Source organism: Dipodomys ordii, unplaced genomic scaffold (genome assembly GCF_000151885.1).
Source record: "Dipodomys ordii isolate 6190 unplaced genomic scaffold, Dord_2.0 Scaffold25, whole genome shotgun sequence".
Classification (NCBI taxonomy): Eukaryota; Metazoa; Chordata; class Mammalia; order Rodentia; family Heteromyidae; genus Dipodomys; species Dipodomys ordii.
The window spans coordinates 3808679-3826475 of NW_012267241.1; the positions used below are offsets into that span (position 1 = coordinate 3808679).

General features: G+C 35.8%; 1 protein-coding gene across 1 annotated transcript in view; it reads right to left on the reverse strand.

Annotated features, from left to right (window-relative positions):
- Positions 1-17797, reverse strand: part of Pik3c3 (phosphatidylinositol 3-kinase, catalytic subunit type 3) — a 130131-nt gene that overhangs the window by 56318 nt on the left and 56016 nt on the right. Inside the window, exons 10-13 of the mRNA XM_013014796.1 lie at positions 16103-16288; positions 14344-14498; positions 11725-11815; positions 8096-8163 (exon numbers count right to left, since the gene is read on the reverse strand). Coding sequence (XP_012870250.1) covers positions 8096-8163; positions 11725-11815; positions 14344-14498; positions 16103-16288 — 500 coding nt within the window. The remainder of the gene's footprint in view (positions 1-8095; positions 8164-11724; positions 11816-14343; positions 14499-16102; positions 16289-17797) is intronic.

Below are 17797 nucleotides of genomic sequence, written 5' to 3' on the forward strand. Positions count from 1 at the left end.
TATAAAGTACATTTTAATACCATTTTCTTTTTTGTTTTGGGAGGGGGGTCCAGTCGTGGGGCCTGAACTCTGGACCTGGGTGCTGTCCCTCAGCTTTTCAGCTCAAGGCTAGCGCTCTACCACTTAAGCCACAGCACCACTTCTGTCTTTTTTGCTTTTTGCTTATGTGGTGCTGAGGAATCGAACCCAGGGCCTCAGGCATGCAAGGCAAGCGCTCTACCACTGAGCCACCTTCCCAGCCATTTAATAGCATTTTCTACAATGAAAAGAAGCAACATATATAACCACTAATAAAAGGTAAGTTAACAGTAAGAATGTTTAACTTGAACAACAACATTCTAAATTTTCAAAAAATGTTTGCCACTAAGCATTTGCTCCTATCATCTTAAGAGGTATTTACACTGTTAATGTTCCTCAAAACCATGTGAGCTCGTGTTCCCTAAAACACTCACAAGTAAAGCTTATTATTGTTAATACTATATATAACACATGGCCTGTTATTCTAAATCTCATTCTGGAATTGCTGCTCATTAACATTCTTTTGAAATATAACTAAAATTTTAAATTGGGATTCTTCCTTTCTCACCCAATTTCCTAGGCTCAAAAACCTAAACTTGTTTTTTTTTTGAGAGCTAATACAATTCTAAATGTTTTCTTAAATTATAACTCCTTCTAAAAGCAATAATCTGAAAAATTAATGTTTCCATAATAATAATGTTTATTACCATGAAACTAATCATGGTAATAAACAGCATTTTATATCTCAACTTGGGACACACTACCACATATGTTCACAGAGATGTGAACCCTATGAGATGCAATACCCTATGAAAGTTAGTGTTTGTCAAATTTTTGTCTTACATTATTTAAATGATTTATTATTCATTAATTTGAATGGAACATAATTAAGATACTTTAAAGAAAGTGTCACTATAGTGTCACTAAACTGTGAAGGTCTATATAGTTTTCAATTAATCATAACGTATAGTTTTAAGAACTTTCTTTACCAACAACGAAACAGGAAATGCTACATTATGCTTAACATGGCACTATTAGTTGATTGTATAACAGAGAATTAAATCAGAACTTTGAGTGTCCAAATTCTATTGTACTGAGGTGATTCTTGAACTGTTTAATCATTGAAAATACTATGAAATATTTCAATCTCAATTAGTGACAGTGTTTCTTAAATCTGCAATCATAGTATTTATTTTTATGCTTTATTATTTCTGGAGAGTATGGCAGCCATTCAGAAGTGTTCAACAATAGATGGGCTATTGATGGTGCACACCTGTAATCCTAGCTACTCAGGAGGCTGAGATCTGAGTATTGTGACTCCTCAAAGCTAGCCTGAGCAGGAAAGTCCATGAGATTCTTTTTTTTTTCTTCTTGTCAGTGGTGGAGCTTGAACTCTGGGCCTGGGTGCTGTCCCTCAGCTCTTCAGCTCAAGAGAAGGCTCTACCATTTGAGCCACAGCGTCACCCGGTTTTCTGGTGGTTTACTGGAGATAAGAGTCTCAGGGACTTTCCTGCCCAGGCTGTCTTTGAACTGCAATCCTCAGATCTCAGCCTCCAGAGTAGATAGGATTACAGGCGTGAGCCACCGTTGTCTCCTGGTGCGAGAGACTCTTATATCCAATAAACTACTCAGAAATGCTGGAAGTGTCACTGTGGCTCAAGTCGTAGAGCGCTAGCCTTGGACACAAAAGGTTCAAGTATAGCGCCCAGCCACTGAATTTAAGCCCCAAGACTGGGTGGGAGGTGGCAGGGGGGGAGGGGGAGACAGAAAGGGCTCAATAAGGGCAGTGTATTCTATACCTGTAGCACTTCATACTTGGATCTTCAATAGATACTCATTTTATTAACAAATGAATAAGTCAATCTCATAGATTTAGCCATTATCTCAATATTGGTAACTCATATACACTATATATGTGTTATATATATGACAGATGTTACCTATTACCTAATTTTTACAGTTAATTATATAACCAGCCTCCTTTCACATTCATCTACTAGATGAATGTGATTTAAAAACTAGAGTCATTATTGCCAAATATATGTTAAACTAAGCTAATCGAGTGAGATGGGATAATTTACTACTTCTATTGAAAACAGTATCAATAGACCAGGAATTTACTACAAAAAAATCTCATAGAATTATATTTTCAAACACAAGTTCTCTCAGATGTCAGGTAGAAAACATGGATCTGGATTACCTGAGCATAACAAAAAGGGAAGGAAAGCAAATCATAGAATTCAAGACCTATTCAAATCTTGTTTTGACACATGTGTTGAATTTGTGGCTCATGCATTTAGAGCCCATAGGCCCCTAACTCAAACACTTTTACTCAATTAGTCAGCAACCCTTTTGAATTTTAACATTAAGTTCTGGTACTATCCACATACATGTGCAGTCCATCAGAGATACCTGACCTCTCCAACTCTAAAAAGAAACTACTTCCTCTAAAAAGAAACTACTTACTGTAAGTTCTGGTCCAATCAATTGTGACTTTTTAAACCTATTTTGTTTATGTCTCAATCACAAAATAAGAATCAATGTTTCCTTCTTTTCTACTACTTTCAAAGAGTTTCATTTCCAGTACCTCTAAATAGTCAAATAGTTAAATTAAAAAAAAAATTCTATAGTCCCAGGCTACTGTTTTAAGCTTTTCTACACAATAGATTCTTTTATTCGTATTCTAAGGTCAGTGTCTTGGTCCTTATGAACACTTCCTTTGTTAGTTTACTAACATTTCAGTGTTGTCCAGAAAGACTTCATCTGTCCAGATTCTATTCATTCTTCAAACATAGCTGGCATTGTTTCTTTTATAGAACCTAACAACTTTTTTATCAAAATTGCTAGGACAGGGATGGCATCCTTCACAATTTTTGTTGCTAATCTATCCATGTTTGCTGCTGTTTTACAGTTTTAACTCTTAGCTACCTGCATGGGCTGTAAACAACTGATGGGAGATGCTCGATCTTAGTCTTTCAGTATCTAAGCATCCAGATACAGTGTTGTACAAACATACCAGTGTTTTTAAGTTGGTAAGGGACTTGCCCTCCCTACTTCCCAAGGAAGTACTTTATGATAACAGATGTGCTGGCAGTTCCCAGTGTTGTGGAGCCTCAAGTCTTCTATAACGTTTATATGAATAATTAAACCATCACATTAGGTCTACTATATAATTTTCCCAGCAAGAGTTTTAAAGCAGAGAGAAGGCATTCATGAATCTCTGAATCCAGAATGCATCCTAGAACTCCCAGAGGTTCCAATAGCCACAACTATTTAAGCTAAACTGAAAAAAAAATCCAGTTTTCCAATCATATTCCATATTAAAAGTGCTCCAAAGGTATACATACAGAGTAGGAGACTATATCACTGAAAAAATGTTAGTGGACAAATCTGTTCTAGATTAATGAGCAACAACTAGCTAAAGTATAATCATATTTTCTATACATGGCATTCTATAATGTCTACCCACTTGAGGACTATCTCTAAGACTGTCCAAAAGGTAATAGATTTGAATTATAAAACTGGTAAGATTTACAGCTCAGACTATGGCTTAGGGGGTAGAGTGTTTGTCTAGCATTCATGAAGTCCTGGGTTTGATTCCTCAGTACCACATTAACAGAATAAGCTGGAAGTGGTGCTGTAGCTCAAGTGGTAAAGTGCTAGCTAGCCTTGAGCAAAAGAAGCTCAGGGACGAGTCCCCAAACCCTGAGATTAAGCCCTCAGACTGAAGGGGGGGGGGGGGGGAGAAGAAAAAAAAGCTGGTAAGATTTTATTCAAAATCAAGCTCAGATTGGTTAAAGTCCTTATTTCCACCACCTTTATATATTCAGTTTCTTTTCCAGCATATGTATGTAGCAATCTCATTTACGAAGAAGCATGAAAACAACCTACAATACAGGTCCTACTACTGTATTTACTTGGTCTTGACCATGAAGTAAACAAAGAACTACAGCTTCCTGTTGGTGAAGATACATGTTGAACTTTATGACAACAGTCAAATTAATTACTTTTCAAATTATTTGCCAAAGTTCTGCTAAGACAAAATCTACTTATAATAAAATTACAGTGTCTTCTCCAAATACAAAAGACAAGATTAGATCAAGACTATAAAACTAGATTTGGATTGTGAATTCTCTGTTCACACCTATAAACTTGATTCTACAAAGTACTGTTTAGTATTCCCTTGAAAGCTGTCATCTTAAAGTAGAAATGGAGACAAGATCGGTCCAGGTACTCACTGTAATACGACATCAGTGTGCTATTCTCTTTCCTAGCAATTTCATTTTGTTGAGTAAATTAGTTTTATTACTTTCAAAGGTCTTAAAACTTATAGAAAACATGTCAAAGCATCCAAAGTTTACTTTCAATTTCAAGACACTGAAAATAACTATAAAAATGAAAAAAACTGGAATGATTTATAGATTTGGATGGCCAACATTTTACAGATTGCAGACTGTAAGTCCCCTCTGTGGCTTAAAAAGTTGACACTATTCATTTTAAAAGGATTGTCTGCACAACTACTGGCCCCTGAGGATTTTGCCACAGCAGGACTTCTTTTTGAATCATTGGAAAGGGAAAAAAAGAAAAAGAAGTAAAAAATGTTCAGAACTTATATTTTAATACATTGTCCATAATACAGTAAACTTAGTGAAAGGTAAAATATACATTCTATTTTATTAATATATATTTATATTTTCTGTTCAAAGGATGAGAATGATTATTTGATATTATTCCCCATATTTATATTCATAAAAGCAGTGTCAATCAAAGTCAAGGGTATGCATCAATAAATTTCTCATCCTAAGTATTTCTGAATACATAATGCACAGTTTATAAATGAGAAAAAGAACTATTCTTTAGAGAATGAATAGAAATAGCATGTTACTGCTTCAATAAACCTGAAAAGTACTGAAAAAACACAAGTCAAATCTAAGTTTGAGAAATGTTTTTGTTGTTTTTTGTTTTTTTTTTTTGTCAGTTGTGGGGCCTGAACTCTGGGCCTGAGCACTGTCCATCAGCTCTTCAGCTCAAGGCTAGTGCTCTACCACTTGAGCCACAGCGCCACTGCCGGCTCTTTCTGCTTATATGGTGCTGAGGAATTGAACCCAGGGCCTCATGCATAACCAAGCACTCTACCACTGAGCCACCTTCCCAGCCCGAGAAATGTTCTTAACACACTGGGAATTGAGGCTGTACTTTATTACCTACATGTAAACACACTGAATAGTAAAAGACAAAAAAAACGATAATAAACTTGGACATAAAAAGTCATAAAGGACTCTAGCCATCCACACAGTGAGACCAAAGAAAAATATTCTTAGGAGAGGATCACAAAGGTTCAATAGCTATGGGCATATGTAAAAAGAGATGTTTAACTCCAAGAAATGGAAACAAGAGCTTTTATATTATTTTGCTTCTTGCCTTTTATTTCCTTTATTGCTGTTTTTGATTTCTGTACTTTTTGTCTTGTAAGATTATCTGTTTTCAGAAAGGTAAGAGCACAGAAATGGTGGGACAAAGAGTGAACAAATGCAGCAGTGATACTCACTAGACACTATGTTGAAAATGAACTATACTACTAGTTAGGGAAGGAGGGTAGGGAGAAATACTGGGAGAAAATGAGGGAAGACGTGACACTGACTTATATAACTGTAACCCCACTGTACATCACCTTACAATAACAATACATTTTTTTAATTAAAAATTAAGACAAAAATAAAAAAACAAAGAATACTTTCTGAGTAGAATTATTGTCATGCTGGAAATCATTCATCTACTAGGCTTCCTCCTGATCAGCTGCTTTCATAACAATTAGAAAACTTCTGACTGGACACAAGAGATCAAAGATCCCATCTATCAAAATGAATTTCAAGTTTTACAATAAAATCTGATTGTTAGTCAAATGCAATGAATGTATAATTTCAAAATCACATAAAATCTTTATATATACCTACAATTTTGACAATAGTGACTACTTTAGACTATAAATTTGAGGCATAAAAACCTTTCCATTTATATTGTAGCATAATGAAATATCTATAAAAGAATTCTAATGAATATAAAAGATGAGTTCAAATTTTATATAAAAATCTTAATTTTTAAAATACCCAAGAAGCTTAGAAGTAGTCACTCAAAAACTTAGAACATGCCCAGTACATATTTCTCTGCTTTCTTTTAAATATGTACTTGGGTTTTCATGAGAAAATATTTGTTCACAATACTAACGGATAGAAATACAATTAAGAATTGGGATGTAGAGAACATAAGAAAGTAATACATCATATTGAAAGAAAATATTTTCTTAAAATGGGAATTTGTAAATTTATAAATAAAGTTTTGAAAGGAATAATAGGTATTAACAACTAGCCAATAGGTTTTGTGGATACATTTTGAAAAGCAATTTAAATTTAATGCAATGGAAATGTACTTTTATGAATATTATATTCAACTGCTAAAGTAGAATGGTTTTCTTCTCACTTAAGGCTAGCAGTGGAAAAAATAAATCACAGGTTCCAAAGGGGATAAAATGGCTGATTTGATAAAGAATGTTGATATTATTTTTCTCTTTACAAAGAAAATAATAAAGGTTTATATATTACATATATAAATATTGGACACTTGTGTTAGTTAAAGGAGTGCCAATTTAGTTACCTATTTCTTGGCCACAGAGGCAATAACCAAAATAGAATTATGTTTAGTGAATGAGAAAATGAAGTTAAGTTTGCCTCAACCCACAAGACAGAATATTCTCCAAACCAAGTCTAAAACAAGATAGTATTTCCTCATTAAAAAAAAAAAAACTATCATGTTATCACAGTGACAAGTTCTCAGAATGGACAAGTTATCTGTACTACTTAAATTCAGGCTGTAAAGAAGCAGCAACACTGACCAGAGATTTTTTTTTTGTTTTAATACTTTTATTATAAAGGCGATATATAGAGGGGTTACAGTTACATAAGGTAATGAGTACATTTCTTTTTGACTGGTGTTACCCCTCCTGCATTTTCTTCTGTTTTCACCCACCCACCCTGACTTCCTTCCCCCACAAGTTGTAAAGTTCATTTCCAACATAGTGCATAATGAGTAATACTGTTGCATTTGTTCACACTTTGTTCTGCCATGTCTGATTCCCAGTCCCTTCTGAAAATCAGACAAACTTACATGCAAGACAAGGGTACAGAAATCAAAAACAGCAACAACAGGGCATAAACCACAGGAAAAAAAAGAAAGAAGAAAGAAATAACTGCAAACAGGATATTATAAAATAATTTCTACAGCTAAAAGTAAAACCCTAACCCGGGTGCTAGAGCTCATGGCCTGTAATCCTATCTACTCAGGAGGCTGAAATCTGAGGATCATGATTCAAACCCAACCTAGGCAGCAAAGTCTCTCTGAGACTCTTGTCATCAATTAATTACCCAATACTCAGAAGTAGAGCTGTGGCTCAAAGTAGGAGAGTACTAGCCTTCAAAAAAGGCTTGGGGACAGCACCCAGGACCTGGGTTCAAGCCCCATAATCGACAAAACAAACAAACAAACATAAAAAACTAAGTCTGTCAAGAAGTTCAAAGTATTATTAACTTTTAATATTCTCTGTAAAGAAGGCTTCAGGTATAACATACCTAGCAGCCTTTGTATTCTCTGCAAAACTATGACTCATTCATCCATTGTTAGATGGGATAATGTAACTTTGAATTCTCACTTTCTATTTTCACATGATTTCACCATTTTAGCAAATTATGTGACAATTGTATTTTATATACTACATTAACAGGATGAAAAGCAAACAGACCAAACTGAAAAAAAAGAAAGAAAAGAAAAGAATTACCTACCTTGACCAGTGATAGTTTAGTTTGGGAAAATAAGGCGAAAGAAGAGAAGCAATGTTATTATTATTACCAAGCATTTTCATGAACAAAGCAGTACAGAAATGTGAGTCACACAAATATTGACTTTTGATATACAAATATAGGTTTTTAATGACTACCCATATTGCATTTTATCTTTATGTTTGGACAAAGCATGGGGAAAAAGTGCATAGGAGTGATAAAGTAAACAGAAAAGTATTTCCACATACCAGTATAAGTAATTAGCCAATGTTGAGTTTTTGCAAGCTCTTGATATCAAGAAGGTACACAGATCTTGCTGAAACAATTAAAAGAACTGTATTAAAAATTATCACAGGAGAAGGGAAAAAAATCCTACTTTTGAACCATCATCTTATGTCACAGTTTATATTTTCATCTACCAATTAACCTTGCCATCCAAAGCTTATCATAAACCAGGCAACAAAGAAGAAATTAACAGTCTTCCTGAAGTTTTACATTGTGCAGTTAAGAAAGAAAGATATGGTCACAGAAATACTTTAGATGAGGAAGGCAGAAAGGGTAACAATGAGGACATCATATTGAGGCAGGAACAAAGACCCTGAATTTGACTTGTTTGAGGAGGAATTTAAGAGCTCAGTGCAGCTAAAATAGAGTGAACACTAAACTAAGACAAACTTAAAAAAAATCAGAAAAGCCAAATTAAGTGATTATATCAGGTCACAGCATTAAGTATTAATTTTATTTGAAAAATAATAGATACCTAACTTCATATCTTAATAAGAGAGAGTGATGATCTGAGATAAATTACAGAAAAATGCTTCTGAGAAGTATAGACCAGTTAGGATGGCATTACAGGGTGAACTCAGCAAGAAAGCACTTAACAAACCTTTGGTTTCAATACTGCCAAAAAAAACCCCAAAATATGTATTTTAGAATTATAATTCATATGACTTGCAGACAAACAGGAAGTAAGAAGAAAAGAAAGCATTCACATCTTCTTACTGAATCTAGAAATTGGAGGTTATGTCAAGGTGGAAATGTAGGATAAGAGGTGGCTCATTCCTGAAATCCTAGCTTCTCGGGAGGCTGAGATCTGAGGATTATAGTTTGAAACCAGCCTGGGCAGGAAAGACCATGAGACTTTTATCTCCAGTTAACTAGCAAAAAGCCAGAATTGGAACTATAGTTCAAGTGGTTGAGTGTCAGTCTTGACCTTTTAAGAAAGCTAAGGGACAATGGTACCTAGAGTCCAGGACTTGAGATCAGGCCTGAGTATCACCGTAGTAAGGGTCCTTAAGAATGTGAGATTGTTGCATAATGGAGATGTGTCAAAGTTTTCACTAGTGCGGAGCATCCTATGTTCAATTTTAGTCTACATTTGAAGTCATAATGCAAAATTGTAAAATACATTGAACAGGCAGAATCTGTCTTGTTTACCTTTTGACTGTATGGTAGGGACACTACATTTTTATACAGTGATGTATTTGTTTAATATAAAGAACATAGTTTTCATTTCACAGTATGCTTTTTCTATAAAAATTTATAGAGCATAAATAAGGAAAAATTAAAATTTAAAACTATGAAATACGAACTGTGTACTGTAAAATTTTAAATTCAATTTGGATGACAAATGTTTTAAGTTTTTAAAACATTTTTTTCCATGTGCTTTAGGCAAAAAGAAAATGATCTCATATGAGAGACCATAGGCATTAGAAGAAATGGTAAATTTATAGATAGCGTTAGTGGTGTAAATATCTCTAAGTAGCTACTAGGTATAAGTTCAAGACTTTAACTGTGTCATAATACACTTGCTCAGTGACATGTACAAAATTCTTTTCACATTTCAGCAATATCTTTTTTCAAGAACTCTTTGAATTTCTGAAATATAACCATACTTTTACAATAAGAAATATTTTTCTTTGGTTAATAGTTTTTTGACATATGAAATTGTTACCTAAACAGGAAAGTCCAAATATCTGTTCGACCATCAAAAAGAGAAGAGGATGTTGGTATTTCTAATTGTGATAAAAGGATCAAATTCAGGTCTGGAGATATATACAGCATGCCCCACATACATGAGGCCCTAGGTTTGATTCCTCGCACCACCTAGAGGAAATTCAGCGTGGCTGAAAATAAACTTTAAGGTGAAAACTGTTTGTACAGCATTATTTACAGGAAAGGGGAAAAGGGAATAGTACTTCAATGGCTTCAAAGTAAAACGCATAAGAACTTACAGGCCTTACTCAACTGACCATTTAGTTCTCACAGACACATCTGCTATGATCTTTTCTGTGGGTACCCCAATCAGTCACAGTGGCCTCTGTTGTTACTCTTACCCCTGAAGTCCTCTCTACTCTTTATTTCCTCTGCTTAAGGTCTTTCCTGATAATCACATGGTTGTTTCTTAATGTGCTTCATCTATAAACTGATCTTACTTTTCTGGAGAAATATCCATAATAATTAATCTTTGCCAAACTGCAAACTGCTAACCATGCCACAATGCTTTCTATCATACCTCTTTGATTTATTACATTCAAAATACATTATTTATCCTACTATATACATAGTAGACTTTTACTCATTGCCACATTAGAATACAAGACTCATGATGACAAAAGTGAAGACAATTTTGAATCACTTAGCATCCAAAACAGCTTGTAATATACCATAAAAGAACATGTACTTGTGTGTGTGTGTGTGTGTGTACATACACACAAAAATGGCTGAATAAATGTCTTTTTAGCTTAAATTAGCCTGAATGTCTACTTGAAGGGCTCACCTAAGTATTCTAAGATGCTTAGATTTTAAAACTTTTTTTCACTGAAATATTCTCAAGGGGGAAGTAAACCTGTGAAGAGTAGTCACAAAATTTCATCAGCCAGGTGGTGGCAGCTCACATCTATAATCCAAGATACTCAGGAGGCTGAGATCTGAGGATCGAGGTTCAAACCCAGCCTGGGCAAGAAAGTCTGTGAGACTCATCTCTAATAAACCACCAGAAAACCAGAAGTGGCTCAAGTGGTAGAGTGCTTGCCTTGAGCTAAAGAGCCCAGGCCCAGAGTTCAAGCCCCATGACCAACAAAAATAAATAAATATATAAATAAATATAATTTAAAAATACAAAAATCATTTAGTCAGAAAGCAATACATAAAATCAACTGATCTTTTTAATACCAAAAATTATTGTTTAGGGCTGGGAAGTTAGCTCAGTGGTAGAGCACTTGCCTTGCATGCATGAGGCCCTGAGTTCGATTCCTCAGCACCACATAAGAAGAAAAAAAAAGCAGGAAGTGGTGCCGTGGCTCAAGTGGTAGAGTGCTAGCCTTGAGCTGAAGAGCTGAGGGCAGCACCCAGGCCCAGAGCTGAGGCCCCCACGACTGGACCAAAAAAAAAAAAAAAATTTACTGTTTAAATTATCTGGGGTAAAAAAAAAAAAAATTCTTAACTTAGAAGTGCCAGGGATAAGTTCTACAATAGTTATGAAATCAACTTTTAGTTAGGCAGTATCCAAAATCATACAAAGTATGTTTTACCTCCAAATGAGACTACCTATCTGAGATCCAAACATCTGCTTAGTGTTCATCCTTAGTATCAAATTCTACATTTCTACAAAAATAAGTAACATTTATAAATATCCTGTTTCCTTAATAATATTTAAGCCTAGTTTATTTTCACATTGTACATTAATCTATTTATATGCCCCCAAAACCAATAAAATGGCTTGAGTTGAGGATTATCTGGCATATTGTACTGAAGAGTCATAAACATGTATCAAACACATGTTATTTAATAAAGTTAGTCAATATTTTAAAGACCAGCATTACAAGTTTACTTGGTAGATCTCTCCTATGGCAAGCTTGAAATATTTTGAACTCACCTCCAGACTTTCACCATCTGAAACTTCTTTTGTTTTTGATGGAGGAGGAGGAGAAGACACTGGAGGAAGTGGGTTGCTTATAATCTGAGAGCTAAAAATGTAATAGAAGAGACCACTCAGGTGTAAATAATAAAAAGTCTGTCTAAAAGAGTCAGCACATATTAATGGGGACTATGTCCTTTCAAAGTGTTTACATTGTCATGCTATATTTTGGAAAAGAGCCTTCATGGCCAAAGATTATATATAACATAACCTCATGGAGACTTATGCAGATTAAGTTTGTATGTGTGCATAGGTTAGAAGTACTGTGAAGTTTTTGTCTATTTTTTTTAAATCCATCTACCACTAAACCTGTAGCTCCCAATTTTTATCTGTCTACAAGACCAGCCATGTCTTTTTTACCTTTTCAAAAATTGTAAGGGATGTGACAAGTATATTTTGGAAATAGTAGGTTGTAGGTTTCAACATAGTAGAATATATGCTTGAGTACATTTTTACAAATTAAACATTCTGGTGTAATAAGTACGAAAAACAGTTTTAGATTGAGGGTCTCCAATGTATAGTGAAAGGAAACACAAGGTAAGGAGTCTCTTCCCTTAAAACTATAGAGCTGGGGCTGGGAAGGTGGCTCAGTGGTAGAACACTTGCCTTGCATGCCAGAGGCCCTGGGTTCAATTCCTCAGCACCACATTAGCAAAATGAAAAAAAGCCGGAAGTGGCACTGTAGCTCAAGTGGTAGAGTGCGAGCCTTGAGCTGAAGAGCTGAGGGACAGTGCCCAGGCCCAGAGTTCAGGCCCCACAACCGGACCAAAAAAAAAAAAAAAAAAACTATAGAGCTGTGCATGGTGATATGATACACTCATGAAATTACTAGCACTCAGGAGGCTGACACAGATAAATCACAACTTCAAAGGCAAACCTGAGCTACATATTATGATTCTGTCTCAAAAATTTTTTTTCTTAATTAAAAATTTGAGCCAGAACAGAGTGTTGGTGACACCTGTAATCCTAGCTGAGGATCAGGGTTTAAAGCCATCCTGGGCAGAAGGTCCATGAGACTCTTTTTTTTTTTTTTGGTCAGTCATGGGGCCTGAACTCTGGGCCTGGGCGCTGTCCTTTAGCTCTTCAGCTCAAGGCTAGCGCTCTACCACTTGAGCCACAGCGCCACTTCTGGCTTTTTTCTTGCTTATGTGGTGCTGAGGAATCGAACCCAGGGCCTCATGCATGCAAGGCAAGCACTCTACCACTGAGCCACCTCCCCAGCCCCCATGAGACTCTTATCTCAAATAAACCAGCAGAAAACCTAAAGTGGCTCTGTGGCTCAAGTAGTAGAATGCAAGCTACAGCACCCAGGCCCAGAGTTCAAGCCCCATGACGGGGGGGGGGGGGGGGGCGAATTGAGCCAGGCATATTTGTATCCACCGGTGACCAATCCAAGCAAAATGCACAAGAGCTATCTTTAAAGAGACAAAACAAAAATAGATGGACAAAGGGTGAACAAATGGCAGCAATTGTACTCACTAGATACTACACTGAAAATAAACTATACAACTTGTGGGTATGGACACAGAGAAAAACTGGGAGAGGGCAAGGGAAAGTATGACACTGTCCAAAAAGAAATGTACTCATTACCTGACTTAGATGCCTGTAATCTCATTGAACATCACTTTTATAATAATAAAATATTTTTTAAAGAAAAAACAAAAAAATCAAAACTACAGCAAACAAGACTAGAAATAGGTAGAACAGCTCAGTATCTGTTAGAAAAGGAAAGTTCTAGTTCCTCTCTAAATCTACATAGAATATAATGTATTGCACTATCATAATCGTAAGGGAAAATACAGAAATTAAATCTTGGACTTAGGTAATAAATGAAATGACCATATTGATACAAGAAATCCGAAGTCTAGATCAGATTCTATCAGTAATAATCATATATGATCTGCATAAGGTCAAGACTTTGCCATGCATCTGGATCTTTTACCCAGAAATAACAACTTACTTTTAAGCTTTGTAGTTAACTAATATTTGCAATGCATAAGACAGGGAAACTTACTTAGCTTCTGATTATGTCATTCATAATTCTAAAAGACAGACCAACCTTAGAGATAAGTATGAGAAACTGTATATGGAACACATGGTACATGGGTCAGATATGTAGTTCAGACACCCAAACTCTTACTACTTTTCTTATCTAGCTTTTACTTTAACAAGTAAACTTTGTTGTAATGTTTATAATTAAAAATAATTTATAATTCAGATAATGAAACTTTACCACACTTACCATAACTACCAAAGAAGGAGTAGATAGCGAGTAAGTAAAAACAAAATATTCTACTTAAACAACTTTGCACAGCTAATACTGTCGGAGTTCAGATTTTTAACAAGTATTCTAACTGCAAAACACTATTCCTAAAATAGCAATTGCGCTCTGTGAGTGCACATGTCATATTCATTGGGAAAACTTCAACTCTAGAAGAGATAGTCTGGTGGATCTGTGAGGGGGAAAAAAAGTTCAGTCTTCATATATAAGAGTCACACTTGGGTTAAAAGGAGAAGATAATAAAGAAAGGAGGAAGCTATCAAAGTTGAAAATATTTCCTCCCTGGATATCCATACCTATCTGTTTCTGCAGAATTTATTCCAGAATTTGACACACTCTCTGAGATTGAACCCTGACTATCTTTCTTGGTAGGTTCCAATCCATTCTTTATGTCATCAAAATTTTCATATTTGAGAGCTTGGACCAGCTGTAATAAGTACATCAATAAATCCTAGAAAACAAACAAATGAAAAGATACTATATTATTAGAAAAATCAAAGGCAAAGGATTACAAACATAATTTATTCCTAAATGTCAAGCTAACATTTTGCTTTCATCTACCACTTTTCATTTGTTACCTTTGGCATGTTACTAATCTGCTTAACCTGTTAGTGCTTACAGTGTCTTTTTACAAAACAAACATAATATAAACCTTACAGTTATGAATCATTTAATAGAAAAAAAGATACTGAAGAATGTCTGGCAAAAAGTGGTCAATGACTTACTTAAAAATAGTGTCAGCCAGGCACCAGTGTTTATACCTATAGCCCTAGCTATTCAGGAGGCTGAGATCTGCGGATTGTGGTTTGAAGCCAGCCTGGGCAAGGAAGTCCATGAGACTCATCTCTAATAAACTTCTTAGAAAAAGCAGTAAGTGGTGCTAAGTGGTGCAGTGACTCAAGTGGCAGAGTGCTAGCTTTGAGCACAAAGAGGTCAGGGACAGCATCCAGGCCCAGAGTTCAAGCCCCAGAACCAGGAAAAAAAGAAAAAAATATGATGTCCTGTGAGACTTATATCATTAATTAATCACCAAAAAAAAAAAAATCAAAAGTACAGCTGTGGCTCAAGTGGCAGAGTACCAGCCTTGAGTAAAAAGGCTAAGGGTTAGTATTTAGGCCTTGAGTTCAAACCCCAGTACCATCACATGCACACACATGCATGCACACAAACATACACACACACAGACATATATGTGCGTGCCTGAGCTTGTTCACAAATTATATCACTGTTTTATTAGAAAAAGATTACTGGTAATAGTTCCACAGGACCATTATTTCTCTAGTGAGGATTGAGATTTACTGCCCTATTGGCTAGTATAAACTATAAGGTTATGTTTGAGAACACATTGACTCTATAAAAATTAAGAGGTAAGAAAAATGGCTGGATTAGAAATTCCTCACTAAATTAGTAAACTCAAAGCCCAGCAATGTTTGTGTCGACTAGTGTCTCTCCTTACCTGATGGCTTCACATGACTATAAATATTCAGCATAAACTTGGCAGTCTTTGTTACCAAGAGAATTCAGAACTACCTTTGGAAAATCTACATACACACCTAATTGCTAGCAGATGCAAGTTTAAAGGAGCGGTTTGAAGGAGAGTCGGAAGACCATGCATCTCTATGCTTTAAAGGCCCCAAGGGCTTTGCGAGGCTACAATTAAATGTGGCTTGTTATATACTGACTGATAGAGGGGATTTGAATTATTCCCTAGCTGTTACTGCATTAAACCATTTTTCACTTGAATTCCTTTTTCCAGACAGAGCAATACAAGCTCTGCTGCCAGGTAAATGTCCTGGGAGAGATTGTCCCATCACAAAACAGATCAGGAAGTAAATTTTCATTTCACAGAGCAGTCCTTAGAGGAATATTTTAATTCTACTTCTGAAAACACACCTAGTATATCCTGTTCCCTTCTTTAAAAATCTGTCTTGTGCTTGTTCATATTCTCTCTCTTTGAAACACACATGCAAACACAGTGTATAATTAGGCTCTAGTTTTAAACTTGGTACACTTTAAATGCAGAGAGCCAACCAGGATTAATGAATAATAACATGCCTCATCATCCGCCTGTCGCAACCGGGCCACTGCGTAACGCCTCACTGTTGGATTGGTGAAATGAGAGGATAACAGCTCCAGAGAATCTTCCACATCCATTGGCTTCCATTTCCCTAGAAGCTCCAATGCCTGTTTGGCCTCTTGAGGTAGATCCCAATTAACACACTTCAAGAATTTTGTCAAGGCCTAAAATCAGAAATGAGTTTATAATTAGAAACAACATCATACTATCTGTCTTTGTGATTCTCTTAATTTTACAACAAGCAGAGGTAGACATCTCTAGTATAGTGCACTCTCAATCATTTCCCAGGTCTGCTTTCCAACATACTTGCATGAGGACTGAGAAAGGAATAAAAACATCTCTCTGAGTAGAAGCTACTTATAAAGGAAAAGATAAGCAATCAAAAATAAATAAAACACTCAAGTGAATATCAGAATGGATATGTAAACCAATGTATCAACAAATAGTCTGATTCACATGATGGTACCATCTAAATGTCTGGAAGCTTACTTCTTTAGACAGGAAAATGCTAGTTTGTTGTTTTTTTTTAAATAAAGACAGTTAAGTAGATTATCTTGCACAAATAAGTGCTCTTTTAAGAAAGATACTCTTGGGGGGTTATACTCTTGGCTGGGAAGATGGCTGAGGGGTAAAGTGCTTGCCTTGCATTCATGAAGCCCTGGGTTCAATTCCTCAGGACCACATATGCATAAAAAGCTGTAAGTGGTGCTATTGCTCAAGTAGTAGAGTGTTAGCCTTGAGCAAAAGAAGCTCAGGGACAGTGCCCAGTCCCTGAGCTCAATCCCAGGACTGGCAAAAAAAAAAAAAAGGATACTCTTGGGGCTGGGAAGGTGGCTCAGTGGTAATGTTTGCCTTGCATGCATAAAGCCCTAGGTTCGATTCCTCAGCACCACATAAGCAGAAAAAGCCGGAAGTGGCGCTGTGGCTCAAGTGGTAGAGTGCTAGCCTTGAGCTGAAGAGCTGAGGGACAGTGACCAGGCTAAGAGTTCAGGCCCCATGACCGACCAAAAAAAAAAAAGAAAGAAAGAAAGAAAGATACTCTTCTCTTTTATACAGTGCAACTCCAATTTCCAGTTCTCCTATCTAAAAACACTTTCTTTGCATAACCTCAAACATTTTCTTCTTTTCATTGCTTAAACAAGGATAACTAATTTTTTTAATTCTTATTTTGCTAGTTTTTTTTTCATTAATTAGCAAAGTAATCAGCTTCTCAGGTCAATGTCCATGTGGAAAAGAAAACACAATTTCTAGTTAAGATGTCATAAAGTGAAACTAAATGCCTTGCCTATCCCTTTTTCTTGACTTTAGTAAATTAAGAAAAAAATGATCTACTAGCAGATGTTGATGGCATACCTTTATAATACTAGTTACTCAGTTAGCTCATATCTGAACATTCAAGTTCAAAGCTAGCCTGAGAGGAAAAGTCCACAAGACTCTTGTGTTCAATTAACCACCAAAAAGCCAGAAGTGGAGCTGTATCTCAATGGCAGAATGCAAGCCTTGAGTGGAAAAGCTAAGGGATAGCTCACAAGTTCTGAGTTCAAGGCTTAAGCCCCAGTACTGGTGCCAAAAAACAGGCAGTGTGAGGTCCATTTCTTACATCATATATAATACCAACAAAATTAAAAGATGTACATCACCTCAAAATAGTGAATGTACTAGATCTAGAATCC